Consider the following 15,201-nt stretch of genomic DNA (forward strand, 5'->3'; position numbering starts at 1 on the left):
ATTGGGCTCCCCCATATCAAAATATTGTGAGGCATCCCAGCTTAATATACTTTAGGGCCCCTAAATGTAGAAGAAATTTCACGTTTTTAACACAGCTCTTAAAGCCCTTCACAATCCAGCTCCTACTTACTGACCTCTCCAGCTTGACGTAATCCCTGGCCAAAGCCAGGCTGTCTGCTCGCCCACCTCCGTGCTTTTGTGTCCTTCCCCGGGTTGTAGCCAGCCTCCAAGATGACCCCAGTGATCCCCACCTCCTGGTCCCTCCCCACACCCTTGTGAGATCCCTCTCTTCGAATGGAGGCTGGACTTATGAATAGAAGAAGGTAGAAATGACAGTGTGAGCCTTGGAGATGACTTCATAGAACGCCGACTCTCCTCACTGAGCTGGGAGAAGCCATGTCATGACCGGCGTTATGGACAGGTCCATGCGGGGAGGGCTAAAATCTCCTGCCAACAGCCCTGTGAGTGAGCCTGGATCCTCCAGCTTCAGTCGTCTTGAGATTGCAGCCTTGACGAACAGCTTGACTGCAAGCTCATCACAGATCCTGAGCCAGAACCCCACAGGTAGCTTCTCGTGGATTCCTGACCATCAGAAACTGCAAGGTAATAAATTGCTGTTTATTTTAAGTTTGGGGTAATCTGTTACACAGCAATAGATAACTAATGAACCCAACCTGCCTTTCTCCTTAAAGCCTACTTGTTCTTCACGGTCTCAACTCAGACACTTCTTCCTCCCGGAAGCTTTTCCTGACTCCCTGTAGAAGATACCTGACGATTTAGCCTCCCAACATCCCCTCCATCTTTGGCAATACTGTCCTGACTTTTCTCCCTCTCTTCCTCCCTTCCTTCCTTCCTTTCTCGTGGCCATGCCACGTAGCTTGCAGGATCTCGGTTCCCCCACCAGGGATTGAACCCATGCCCTCGGCAGTGAAAGTGCTGAGTCCTAACCACTGGACCAACTGGGCGTTCCCACCCCTGACTTTTCTTTAGGAAACCACCCTTCTCCCATCTGAATCTGTGTGTGTGTTGAATGAGGCTGATTCCACTCCAGACTCTAGGGGGTTGGCGTTCAGCCTAGGCCTGGCCTATCCATTCTCCTAGAGCCCACTGTTCAGGGGTGCAACCTAAGTCAGCCCCTGAGGGTCAGCCCAGGAGCCTTTGCTGGAGGTAGCAGGAAACAGGTCACCTTTATCTGCTGGAGTTGCAGAGCAGGAAAAACAGCCTACAGCTACAGCTTCCTTCCTTCTTTTTCCTTTTGTTTCACAAGCACAAAAGGAAAGCCTCTCTAGAGATGAAGCCAGAAGAAAAAAGATGAGCCTAGGGATGGGGAGAGAGATTCCTGATGCAATTATTGAAGTGCCTGGATTCAACTGTGCCTGAAACGAAATCTACCTCTGGACTTTTCTTTCTTCCTTTCTTTCTTTTCCCTTCCCCTTCCCCTCCCTCCCTCCCTCCCTCCCTTCCTTCCTTCCTCTTTCTCTCTCTCTCTTTCTTTTTTTCTCTCTTTCTCTCTCTCTCTTTTTTTTGGCCTTAGGTGGTGTGTGTTGATTTGAAATGATCTCAGTCATCTTGAACTGAAAGAGTTCAGACCAGTTTCATCCCCATGGGTGGAATTAGGGACCCCCTCCTGGCCTCCCAGAACCTCTAGTGCTGCCACTACCACTGCACTTACCACAGAACTGCACCTGCACAAGGAACTGGTGCCCCTCACCCTGATTTTTCGTAATGGTACCACACTTTTGCTTACACCAACCCACCCCCTCGCCGCCCTGCCCCTTAAAAACAGGAATGTGTCATGTTCCAGAGGACCTGTGATAAAGAGGTGCCCAGTGAATAACTTATAATCAATGAATGGGTGGATGAATGGGTGTCTTCTAAGTTGGCCAGGAGACTTAGCGGAGCAAGAAAGGAGAGTTGTTTGTTCTGAGGCCCTGCTACGAGGCCCAAGTTACCCTCAAGACCTCTCTGAGCCGACAAAGGACTATTATTTCTTAATCTCTTCATCCAGACCACAGCTGAACCAGCCCCACCCCTGGAACACAAACCAGGCTCCTATTACAGAAAAACAAATCTGACCTGGCCGTTTCCCTGCTTCAAACAACTTCCGGTGACGTGTTTGGCAGGAGGGGGTGGAGACCAGTGAGCATTTGGATCCAGGGAACATTCTACACTATAGAACGTTCATGTGTTTATCAACTGATTCACTCAGCAAGCATTTAATTCGCACCTGCTCTATGCCAGGCCCTGTACCTGTTGCTTCATCTTTACAGCAAGCGTTTAGGGCCATGTATTTGTTATCTGTTGCTGCCTAACAAATCACCCCAAACTTCCTGGCTTAAAACAACAAACATTTGTCATCTTGCAGGATCCAGATGCAGCCCAGCTGGATGCCTCTGGGTCAAGATCTCCCAGGAGGTTGCAGTCAAGTTGTGGGCCAGGGCTGCAGTCATCTCAAGGCTCAACTGAGGCTGAGGGATCCACTTCCAAGTTCATTCACGTGGCCGTTGTGAGGCCCCAAAAGATTCACTGTGAGCTCTCTCATGTGGGCCTCTCCACGTGGCAGCTGGCTTGCCCAGAGCGATCGATCTGAGAAACAGCAAGAGTGTCTGAGACAGAAGCCACTATCTTTCTATATCTTAGTCTTAGGTGCGACATGCCATCGCATCTGCCATCTTCTGTTCATTAGAAGTGAGTAAGTTCAGCCTACACTCTAAGGAAGGAGAGTACACAAGGGTTTGAATATGAGGAGGTAGATTAATTGGGATGACCATTTTAGAGGCTACCTGCCACAGGTAAGGTATTATTATCCTTCATTTCATACTCAGACAGCCAGCTAGTTAAGCAATGTGTCCATGTCTCCCAGCTAGAGAGTCGTCTGACTGCAGTGCTTTACCATTTCACTAAGCCATATGGGAGTGAGGTGGAGGAAGACAGGGAGAAGGTGCTGGTAGAACAGCAAATGGGGATGGAGTCTTTATTAACTATCTACACTGTGTAACTGAATACCCACAACTTAGTAGCATAAAATAAACATTTATTGCCTCACATAGTTTCTAAGAGTCAGGAATTCAGGAGCAGCTTAATTGAGTGGTTCTGGATCAGGGTTTCTCATGAGGCTGTAGTTAAGTTGTGGTCTGGAGCTGCAGCTTTGAAGATTTATCGGGGCTGAGGATCCATTTCCAGGATGGCTCACTCACATGGCTGTTGGCAGGAGGCCTCAGTTCTTTGCCACTTGGACCTCTCTCTAACCATGCTTGAGTATCTTTATGACACAGAAGCTGGTTTCCTCCAGAGCAAGTGACTCAGGAGAGCCTAAGCAGAAGCCTCAATGCCCTTACTACCTAGCCTGAAGAGTCATATGCTGTCATTTCTGCAGTGTCCTGTTGGTTACCCAGCTTGGCGCTTTGCAATGTGGGAGGTGATTATACAGGGCATGGTAATATCAACCACTGGAGGCTGGAGGCTGGCTGCTATAGGGTCCTGGAAGATTAGTAATCCTAAAACTCACCTTTTAGTAAGTCAGTCCCTTGGTCAAAGAGATCCAGAGCTTTCCCATTTACTGTAACACAACATCTGATTTCCTTAGTTCTATCTCACACTGTCTTTTGGGCTGATGGGCCATCTGGGACTGGCAGCTTGGTCTGCTTACAGACCTCAAGTGTCCCCACAGAGATCCTTGTTGATGTGCCCTCTCCCCATCCTGTCTATTCTGTGGCAACCTCTGGAAAACCTCCATTCGGCCTTTGATACATAGTTATTGTCCCCCCACCCCCCATGTGCAGGCTGTGGTTGGATGCTGGGATAAGATGGTGAGCAAACAGACATCCATCCTCCATGAAGAACTTCCAGTCAACATGGGGAGGTAGACACTAGCCAATTAATAATCTCTTCACAAACTGTGACAAATTCTCCCCCCCAAAAAACCTACGGGTGGCATGTGAGCATATAATGGGGGGCCTGGCCTACTCTGTACATGGTAGTTGAACCAAGCCAAGAAATTAACCAGGCTGGGCAGGTGTATTAGTATTAGGTTCAGGTGTAAGTGTCTGAAAATCCAGAATAACAGTAGCTTAAACAAGACATGTTTATTTCTCTCTTGCTTAGAAGTCTGGGGAGGTGTTTGAGAACAGGCACTGTGCCATTCAGTGGCAAGGACCCAGGCTCCTTCTATCTTGTTGCTCTGCTCTGCATGGCCTTCAACACATGGGTCAGGATGGTGGCATCCACATCCTGGGCAGCCAGATGGACAAAGGGACACAGTGGATCATATCCACCAGTAATCCCTGAAGCAGCCGCAAGATGCTTCCCTTTACATCTCAATGGCCAGAACTTAGTCACATGGCCACACCTAGCTGCAAGAGAAGCTGGGAAATACAGCTCTCATTCTGAACACACTCATATGCCCAGCCAAAAACTCGGAGCTCCATCATCATGCAAAAATAGCAACCAATAGTCAACCCTCTCTTGCATTTACTCTGTGCCGGGCACTGTCCTAAGTCCTTGACACTCATCAACACATTTCATCCTCACAACAGATCTATGAGGATGGTACTATTATTGCCCCAATTTTACAGATGAGGAAACTGAGGTACAGAAGTAAAATAAGTTAGTAAGCGGACAGGCTAGAATGTGATCCCATGCAGTACGACTCCAGAGTATGGGCTCTGTTACCATAGTTAACAGTTATGAAGAAAGTGAGAATCTATTGGGAGACATGCACATTCTCTGTCCATATAGCAAGGTGCAAGGCAGAGATAGGAACGTGCTCAAGAAAGAGCAAATGCAAAAGCCCCCCCATCCCCCGCATCCCACCAAAGCAAGGTCCTTTATCGCAGCGCCTCTCAAACTTAAATGTGCTAGTGAATCACTTGGAGATCAGGCGAAACGCAGTAGGTTCAGTAGGCCTGGGTTCAGCAGGTCTGGGCTGGGGCTGAGGTTCAGTAGGTCTGGGCTGGGGCTGAGAATTTGCCCCATGGTGCCTAAGCAGTTGGTCTGTGGACCACCAGCAGACTGTGGACCACATTTTGAGAGGGAGGGCTCGTGGTCAAATTCCCACCACTCCATGACTCCCCTCCTGCACAGGCCTGGGCCAACAAACAGTCCTTTGGGCTCAGTGGCTACCCCAGGCCCCTTCAACCTTCTTGCTGCCCCCAGGTTTTGAGTTCTGGCTGAGATTTCCCTCTCTCTCCCAAGAGTGCCAGGCCCCTTGTTGAATGAATGAATGAAAAGGGAATGCTGGAGGGCAAAGGGAAGGAGAGCCAACTGGGTGTCTGGTCCAGGGGAAGAGTTTGGTTCCCTGCCCACGCTCTACACCGGACCAGAACTGGCACCGTGCATTCTGAATTCTCCCAGAGGAATAGGTACCACCATTTCCCCCTATTTATAGATGAGGCAACTGCCTGCTGGCCCCGCTTTTTGAACACGAGCCCCCACCTTCCTCCCCTGGGGTTTTTCAAGCTCTTTGTTACCACAACCTTGGAGGTGGGGCCAACCATAGAGGGAAAGTTCAGAATGAGTATCCTCTACCTGGGTGTTGTGTTACAACTACCAACTCCTCTAACCCAGCAATCCCGGAAGGAGATGCTGATGACCTGTGAATTTCGCAGAAGGAAACTAAGGCTCAGGAGAGGTCCCCGGTGGGCCAAGTCACAAGGCAGATCTTAGTCTGCTGTCCTGAATAGACCGGGCTCGGAGCCGGCCTGGTGAATACCATCAGAATGAACCACAAATGGAAGATGCAAGCAGAGAGGTAGAGCTACCAGGCCAACCACAATAGCTTCAGGTGACGAGCCCTTACTAGGTGCCAGGCATCACACTAAGCAGTCTCCCAACTTTCTCATTTGATCCCCAGGAAAAAGCTCCTCCAGTAAGTGTCATCATCCTCTTTGTGCAGCCGTGGAAAGGGGTGTGGGCTCAGAGGAGCCAAGCATCTTCCCCAGAGAGGCACAGCAGGGACGTGGTGGGTCCCCTTTACAAATCTAGGCCTGCCTGCTTTCCTCCTTTCTTTCAGAGTATCAGGCCCTTTACTCAGAGTTAGACGCTGTGTGTAGCCCACACCTGGACCATTCCATTTAATTTTCACAACCCAAGGAAACTGTTTTACAAACGCAAAACAACGGAGGAGGCTCGGAGAGGCAGAGGCATTTGCTCAAGGTCACACAGAGAGAAAGTGATGGAAAACACAGTGCGGGGGCTTGGAAGGAATGAACGCGGGAGTCTTTGGGTGCTCCCTTCCTCTCCAAGCCTCGACCCCCATCGCGCGCCCACCAAGGCCAGCCCCCCCCCTCCCAGCCCCCAGCCCCCAGCCCCCAGCCCCCAGCCCCTTAGGCCCCCAGGCCCTCAGGCCCCCGGGCCCCTTTAACAGGGCGGCGGAAGGGGCGGCCGGGGGCGGTGGCGGCGCCCAATGGGCTGCGCGGAGCGTCACTTCCCGGCGGCCGGAGGCAGCGGCGAGTGTAGAGGGCTGGGGGCGGCCGGCGGGGGCGGGGCGGCCGGCGGAGGCGTTGGCAGCGGGCTGGGACCCACGCGGCGCCGCGGCCCACCTGGCCTGCAGGGCTCCCACCCCCGGCGGCAGCGGCGGCGGCGGCACGATGCCCTTTGACTTCAGGAGGTGAGTATGGCTACCCCGGCCACCGGGGAGCCCCCTCCGCGGGCGCGGAGGATGCTTGGGCACGCCGCGGACCCCTCCCGCCTGGAACGCAAAAGCGGCCCTTCGCCCTGTGCACGCCTCGGCAGGCCCTCGGGGACGCCGGGCTGGCCCCCCTGCCGCACACAAAGCCAGCTGGAGCCTCGGAGGGCCTCCTCGTGCAGCTGGAAGCGAGGCCGCCCACCTCTCGGGCCGCTCCGCCCCTTCCCTCCGCGGAGCCCCCTCCCCAGGCTGCCTCGACACCTCGCAAACTCGCATCCCCTTCCCCCCATGCTGGGAAACAGGTTTCCTCCCTCCCCTAGATAGGAGCAAACAAGCCATCCCCTTCGTCTTCTCTACAGAGCCTCCTTTCGTGAACCCCACCCCAGCTGACAGGTGCGTTCAGGGCACCTCGGATGAGCCCCCAGGGATCCGCAGGGGTGTGCAGACCCATCCCGCCAGACAGCTGCTGGAGGGTTTCAGGTTTCCGTAGGCTCAGACTCTCCCTAACTGGGCCGAACCGGAGGCCTGTACCTCAGCCAGTCCTGGTCCTGTGTTCTGGGTGTGGGGGCTCCATGGGGGAGGGGAGGAGGTAAGGGAGCTGTGGGCAGGACTTTGCAGAGAGCCTAGCCTGATCTGCCCTTGGCTTTCTACAGTCACCACAATGGGCCCTTTGTGGGGTCCAGCCGCCTCATGGTCCACGTTGTGTTGGGCTAGGCCTTCTGGAAGGGGGCGGGGGTCTACATCCAGACTTTCCCTTGAGGTATGGAGCCCCAGGGGATGCCCTGGCCTGAGGCAGCCACACTGTGGTGTATAGCCAGAAAAATAGCTGGGCTTTAGTGGGGAGGAGCTGGATCAGAATCCTGGCTCTGCCTCCTCCACTGAACAGCTTGGTATATTCTAGAAGTTAGGGGCGAAGGCTTTGGGTTCAGACCTCCCCTTAGCTGCACGGCTTGATGACTTGGGTAAATGTCTGAGCCCTCTCAGTATCTCTGTGTCACCACCTGCAAACTGGGGCTAAAAATAAAGTCCCACCTGCGAGGGCTGAATGCATGAGAAGAGCTTAATTCAGAACCTGGAGGGGTACAGAGCTCAGAAGTGGGAGGTTAGTGGACCAAGCAGCCTCTGCATGAGGCCACTTCCTCATCCACAAGATAGGGATTCCGGTCCCTGCCAGCTCCTTCCCTCCCTACAGGTGTGAATGAAGTCAGGGTAAAGCGACAGCCTTCCTGGGAAGAAAAGCCAGGCAGTGACCCCCATGGCATGTGGACATGTTGGAGTTTAAGCATGGAGAGAACATTGGCCTTGGCACTCTTGCACTGGCTGACGTGGTACTCAGCCTGCCCTGGGCACCATTGCCATCCCACAAACAGCCTGCCCCTTCCATGCAGCCCTGGGGCTGGCACCAGGGTCTCAGACAAATGTTTGCAGACCCAGGGCATTTTCATACAAGGAAAACCCCTTTGATGGAATTCAGGGGCAGTCCTCGTACCGACGGTTAACGTTCAGGACATGAGAGAGCTGTAGCTGGTACATTGATTCCTGGTTCCATAAAGCCTCCCCTTACCCAGGCTGATAATTCCTGCCCTCATCCCGCATCCCTTTGTGATTCAGTAGGTTCCAGTGATTTTTGACCTTATTGGGGAAGTCACTGCTTTCGGGCATAGAATTCGTTCACCCTGCACCTCATCTCCCATTGTAGGAGGAGGAAGTTGAGGGCTGAGGGTCTTGCCCTGGACCTCATGGGACCTAGATTGAAGGGTGGGCAGGTCACGCACAGCTCCTGACCTGGTGCCCCTTGAGTTGGAGGTTTGGAGTGTCCAGGTACCATTGGGGCCCCAGCTTAATGAGGTGTTTTAATCAGTTTCCTTGAAGGCTTGTGCCACCACAGAGCAGTGAGAATGGATTCAACACTTCCCGTTCACACCTGGGAGGACGAGCCTTCTTAAGATGTGTTCATTCCAGGTCTCAGGTTCTAAGGAAGGGTCCACTGTACGCACACGTCAGTGTTCATTGATCAAACATTTACTGAGCGTCTGCTCCGTGCTCAGCCCTCCGCCACGTGCCCCACTGCAGAGCTGGGTGACATGTGACTCGTTTGCTCAGGGCCAGGCAGTGGTGAGCAGGTGGAGCTGGGATTCGATCTGGGGACTGTTAGCTGCAAAGCCTTAGCTGTGGGAGAAAAGGGAGGTCTTGGCGGGTCCCACAGCCTTGTCAGCTCTCTTAGAAACCATGGGGACATGGAGAGGGGCATGCTCTGGTTGAACCCCCCCTCTCCCAGTTCGAAGCCAGGGAGAAGACCAGGCCTCCTGATCGTTTTGCTCTCCTTAACAGAGCACAATCAGGAAGGGGGAAAAAGGAACCTCTTGCTCTTTCTTACCAGAACTCCTTGTTTTCCTAGTGCCTGTGGGACCTCGTGCACCTTACCTCCTGTGTGCTTTCCTGTCTGTGAAATGGGGATGAGAACAGTACCCGTTGTCGAGAAGATTAACTGAGCCAGTGTGTGTAAAGCATTTAGATACAGAGGATGCACCCAATAAATATTGGCCACTCTTTTCATTATTTGTGTTATTTCATCGAAGCACCTGTATTGCCTAACACTGTATAATTCACTTAATTATTTTATGCTTATTCTCTTTTTTCCTCCCATGAAAACATGAGCTCCCTAGGGCAAAGATCTTTATCTGTTTCATTCACTGTTGTAACTCCAGGGCCTAGAATAGTGCCAGGGCCACACTCGCCCCCGGGATATGTCTCTCAGAGTCTGTCAAGGAAGGCAAGGGCATGCTGTGATTTGATGTACCAGTTCTGCCTTTACTGGGAACCTTTTCAGCTATGGGTGGTTAATTTTCCCCCTTCCTTCCTTGAATGGGCTCTTCTCTCAGTTGTAGTTGGGGGTGGGGAATAGGCCGAGTACAGAGGTGGGACCCGAGGCCTTCCAAGATGACTTGTGTTTGTTTTGCTCCTGGTGCATTGTTTCATTAATCCCTGGACCTTGCAGTGGTGGAACCGGCCTTGTGACTCGGTTCCGCGGGCGTTGGCCCTGCCCGGACCCAGTTCCGGCTGGCAAGGGCCAGAACACCTGCTGTCTCTGGCTCAGGCCGGGGGTGGGGGTGGGGGGAAGGTAGGGGCATTTCCTGCAGCCCAGGCCCAGGAGAGCCTGAGCGCGGCTTTCAGGCACGCAGAGATGGCCGGCTCCCCGCGACGCAGCCTCTGAGTTGAAACCCCAAGACCGGGGGTGTGCTGCTGTCCTGTCACTGACCATCTGGGCCCTGGGACAGTTGACTTACCTTCTCCGAGCCTCAGTTCCTTCATTTTAAGGAGAAGATGGCAATCTTCATTGCCTCACCTTGTAGGGTAGATGTAGGGGCAAGTGAGGTGTCCCTGCAGGGTACAGCCGGCTGCATAATTTGCGGGGCCCAGTGCAAAATGAAAACGCAGAACCCCTTGTTGGAAAAGTATTACGAATGTCAGGACGGTGACAGCAGAGCATTAGACTAAGCCTAGACGCACGCTCTGAGCACAGGACCCTGTGCGACTGCACAGTTCACACGCCTGTGATGCCGGCCCTGCTGCGACGCCTTGGTTCAGCCTCCATCGCCTCTCAGTCTGGCCTTCCAAGTGGTTTCTCATCTCCAAGAGACCCCAGATCTTAGAACCTCAGGGGAGCTTTCCAAAGTTGACCTGATTTTTTTCACATTCTGGTTTCAACCGTCGAGTGGGGCCCATTGCTCTGATCAAGTATGATTTCCTTAGCTCCCTATGCGGCCTTGCCCGGGGGGTCCCTGCAGCCCCCGTCACTCCCTGTGCCAGGGTCATCCCCGACCACCAGTGCGGGCTCTGAGCACATAATCAGAACTCAGCAGATAGTACAGTGGCTTATGTGAGTGCCTGTATTTCTACCTTACCTCATTCCAGAAAGATCTTGGGGAAGTTGCCGGAAACACGTACTTTACAACAAGTTTTAAAAAAATATAAATAGACTTAAAAATCAGGGCCAAAGGGAAATAAAGAACAGACTGGAGGAAAAATTTGAAAATCAAGCCAGCATTTCACATTTATTGAGCACTTACTAGTGCCTGACACTGTGGTAAGGGTCTTACCTGTGCTCATTTAATCCCACACCAACCCTGCAAGGCAGACACTGTTGTTATCCCACTCTGCAGATGAGCCAGTGGAAGTGCAGCAGAGTTAAGGGACGTGATGGGTCAGCAGAAGGCACTGGGGTTGGAATGCTGTTCTTGTGCTCCGGAGCCCCACTTGTATCCTATAGGCTCATCTCTAAAGCTTTGCCCTTCCATTCACCGAGTTCAGAGAGAACTGAAACCCCCTCTAATTGGATTCCTTGGCTTTCTCATCTCTAATCCTTTCCCAGTAGTGCTCATTAAGAAGCTTAAAGTCATCAGCCTTTATATTTTTATTTATTTATTTTTTAACTAGACTCATGCAGTCTGACACCTGATTCTGAAATTGTCTTTAAAGGACCCTCACTATGGTCTCACAGCAATTTAGAGCATCTCATTCTGGAGGGTCCAGGTTTTCCCACTCCGGCCACTGGGGCTTTAGAGTGTAGAGCATATGTTTAGCTTCTCGTCTGGATGTGGAAGGGGATGGAAAAATCTCTCCTCCTGAGGCGGTTTGGATTCATTCCTGATACCATACTATCTTGAGACTGGGCTTTAGCCAGCTGTGGCCTCGTTAAGTTCTGTTTCCCATCTGGTAATCCTTTCATTTTTTATTTTGGAGTTGCTCCTGGGCGGTTTTCATCAGGCACTGGAGAGGCAGGCAGGGTGTGAGGAGGGCATTTGGGGTGAGGCTTACCCACCACCTCTGTATCAGTGAACATCAGCTCTGCTGTATGTTAGAATCACTGGAGGAGTTTTAAAAATCCCCAAACTCAGGTGGTGCTCCAGACCCAGTAATCAGGATCTGCGGGTGGGGGACTCGGGCATCAGTATTTTATAAACGTCCTCACGTGATTCCAAGTGTACAGCTAAGATTGAGAAGACCTCTCTAGATCCAGAGAACCCGTATTTATCAGGCCGAGAGCACAGGGGCAGCCAGATGCCAGAGTGGGTCTTTGGAGGGGAGGTTGGGGAGTAGAGTCTGGTCCCATCTGTCCCCCCCTGCAAGCACATTCCCTCTGGGACTGTTCTTCACTAGTAAAGCTGTCACTAAGGCAGGGCAGTGGTGGTGGCGTCACCTTCCCATGGATATCCTTGCTTTTCAAAGTGTGGTTCCCACACCAGCAGCTTCAGCGTCACCTGGGAGCTTGTTGGAAATGCAAGATCCCCTGGTGATTTGAATGTACAGTAAGATTGACTAACTCAGCATCTCCCAGACTGTGCCGCTCCATAATGAGTCCCCCATTTGGAGATCCACAGCACGTGCATAACTTTCTAAAGGCTCTGAGAAGTCCAGCACAAAAGGAACCTGAGTCACTTAGCCCGGCTTTTGCCAAACTTACTATCTAAGCCACCCTTGTTCTTCATGGGGCGGCCAGTACCATTTCTCAGAATATCATTTGGGAAACAGCTGTAATTGTTCCTTTAAGAAAGTGGTAATTAGCCTAATTGTCTGTTGTCAACTTTAACATTTAGGTCTGTTAACTTAATTACATTGGTGTCTATGCAGGAAAAGTACAGAATGGGAAAAAAACCTGCCAACGCTAGCATGTATTGGTTTTTAAAAGTCTCGACCCTTGGGAGAGGCAGGAGGAACTCAGGGTTCCCTGTACTACCAAGAACTCGGGGATACGTAAGGCGCTTTACAAATCTTCTCATCCTCTGAGTGGGCATTATTCCTATTTTACATCCAGGGAAATTGACCCCCAGAGATGCTGGGTCACATAGCTGGTGCATCTAGGGGTCCCTGGGGGACCAGCACACACACCTGACAGTAAAATCCTCCCCTTGAATGCTTCCTTCTGGAATCTGCTGGGCAGCACAGCTGGACAGGAAGCAAGATCCGTTTGAAAGGGACTGAATGTTCTGTTTATCCAAAAGGTGGAAACCCTATTTGAGATGAGAGACCCGGCTGTTACCAAACTTTAGTCACAGGTCCCTGAACATTGGGTGCTGGTGATGCTTTTCTCTCTCGAGTTGCCATCTGGGGCTCGAATTGCTCTGGAGGAGGAAAGGAGGCAAGCCGAATCTTACTAGTAATGCCTGATGGTTTCTCAGCTGGTGATGTGTTACACTCTGTGCTGGGCATGTTATTGGACTTGAAAGTCACACTGGCTCCACGAGAGAGATACGATTATTAGTCATTTATTTTTCTATATTTTAGCTTCTTTTTTTTAGATGACTATTTATTTATTTATTTTACCTTTTTAATTAACATACAATAAAAGTGGCCTTTTTTGGTGTATTCTTCTGTGGAAGTCAAGACTTTACATCGTGTAACCACCCCCGCAGTCTGGATACAGAAGTTTCATCCCTCCAAGAAACTGTAATGCTATCACTTTATAGTCATACTATTAATTCAATTTTTTAAAATTGTGCTAAGAACACTTAAGATGAGATCTACCCTCTTGACAGATTTTTTTGTTGGTTTTTGTTTTTTTTTTTTTGCGGTACGCGGGCCTCTCACTGTTGCGGAGCACAGGCTCCGGACGCGCAGGCTCAGCGGCCATGGCTCACGGGCCCAGCCGCTCCGTGGCATGTGGGATCCTCCCGGACCGGGGCACGGACCCATGTCCCCTGCATCGGCAGGCGAACTCTCAACCACTGCGCCACCAGGGAAGCCCTTGTTGTGGTTTTGATATGCCTTTCCCTGATGATTAGTGATGTTGAGCATCTTTGCATATACCTGTTGCCATTTGATTGTCTTATTTTGGGGAACTGTCTATTCAAGTTCTCTGCCCAGTTTTAATCAGGTTATTTGGTTGTGGGGTTGTTGTTGTTGTTGTGTGTTTTGTGTGTGTGTGTGTGTGTTTTGCTATGAAGTTGAAGGAGTTTCTTATGTATTTTGGATATTAACCACTTTCCAGATACATGGTTCGCAAATACTTTCTCCCAGTGAAAAGGTTGCCTTTTCACTCTGCTGATTGTTTCCTTTATTAATTCAGTTTTAAAACAGGAAGCCGGGCTTCCCTGGTGGCGCAGTGGTTGGGAGACTGCCTGCCGATGCGGGGGACGCTGGTTCATGCCCTGGTCTGGGAAGATCCCACATGCCGCGGAGCGGCTGGGCCTGTAACCCATGGCCGCTGAGCCTGCGCGTCTGGAGCCTGTGCTCCGCAATGGGAGAGGCCCCTGTACCGCAAAAAAAAAAAAAAAAAAAATCAGGAAGCCAAGGTTCAGAGCTGGGAAGTGAACTGGCCCAGGGTACACAGCTGAGGAAGTACAGGACCGGGACTTGAACTTGGGTCTGTGATTCGAGAGCCAGGGTACTTCACCATGGTGCTCTTCTGCCTCGCGGGTACCTTGACATTGTCGATTTTTATGACTGTCCACCAGGTCTCCACTATCATTTTCTCTCTTGCTGTCACATCAGGAGCCACTGACATGTAGAATTTAACTAGAATGTCCCTTGACTACTTTGGAAGAAATCTGATGATATTTGACTTGTTTTGATGTTTTGCTGAGTCCAAGGGTACCTTCATGGTGTGGAGCAAGTGTCTCAAATCTTCAGGGGAAAGTGCTAGGTCGTGGGCCACCCTTTCAGAATGTCCTTCTACACTGCAAATTCCTCTGAGGGCTGCCTTGACCTGTAAGCTTCCATTTTCCTCATCTGCAAAGTGGGGTGCTCATACGTCCCTTGCAGGATTTTTTTGAGGATGGGATGAGCACGTGTGGAATGTGGGGCCGTTTCACTTGTTGTGGCCTTCCTTGGCAGCATTGTCCCCGTGCTCCTCGCCGAGCTCTGCTAGACCTGAGCAGAGGGGCATCTGGGGGGTGGACATGGTAAAGCCGGGGCCCCTTGGGTTTGCAGGACCAGTGATGCGCTCCCGTGAGAACACCTGGGGCGATTCAGCCCAGAGCTGGGCTCCCCGCTCTAAGTGGCACCCACACGGTGACCCCAGACCCCGAGGCATTAATCTCTGGTGGGAGAGAAAACGGTCAAATGGTCACATACCCAGATGTTCCCAGGCCCTGGGCAGGTATCAGGGGGTTGGGGACAGTTGGGTGTACCAGCTGGGTCCATCAGAGAGTGGCGCTCCGCTGGGAAGGGGCAGCTGTCTGTGGCTTGTTGCCCTACAGATTACCCAATTTTTTAGGAAATGATGAAAGTCTGATAAGTTGTGTGAAAATGATTAGTAACTGCTTCCAGTTTTATTGCTGTTGAACGTTGTGCTGGGCCAAACCAAAGCCTTCTGAGGGCTGATGATGGCCTGTGGCTGGCGGCATGCAGCCTGTGTGTCACACGTACCAGTGAACGAGCACACACTCGCCAGGTGCACAGGACTTGGGGCGGTGCCCCTGGACTCTCGGGAGGTGGTCTGGTGGGTCTGGGCTCGGAGCCGGGGGCAGAGGAGTCGAGGGACCCCCCAGGTTTGGGCAGAGGCATCCTCGGGGCACGATTCTTCCAGGCCTGGCAGCCATGGCTTCCCTCCTCTGGTTGGTGCTAGGGTGGCACTG

General features: G+C 51.7%; 1 protein-coding gene across 1 annotated transcript in view; it reads left to right on the forward strand.

Annotated features, from left to right (window-relative positions):
- Positions 1-6,475: 6,475 nt before the first annotated feature.
- ERGIC1 (endoplasmic reticulum-golgi intermediate compartment 1) overlaps positions 6,476-15,201 on the forward strand; it is a 102,444-nt gene continuing 93,718 nt past the window's right edge. Inside the window, exon 1 of the mRNA XM_060144207.1 lies at positions 6,476-6,607. Coding sequence (XP_060000190.1) covers positions 6,588-6,607 — 20 coding nt within the window. The 5' untranslated portion in view covers positions 6,476-6,587. The remainder of the gene's footprint in view (positions 6,608-15,201) is intronic.

Source organism: Lagenorhynchus albirostris, chromosome 3, assembly GCF_949774975.1.
Source record: "Lagenorhynchus albirostris chromosome 3, mLagAlb1.1, whole genome shotgun sequence".
NCBI classification, from domain to species: domain Eukaryota; kingdom Metazoa; phylum Chordata; class Mammalia; order Artiodactyla; family Delphinidae; genus Lagenorhynchus; species Lagenorhynchus albirostris.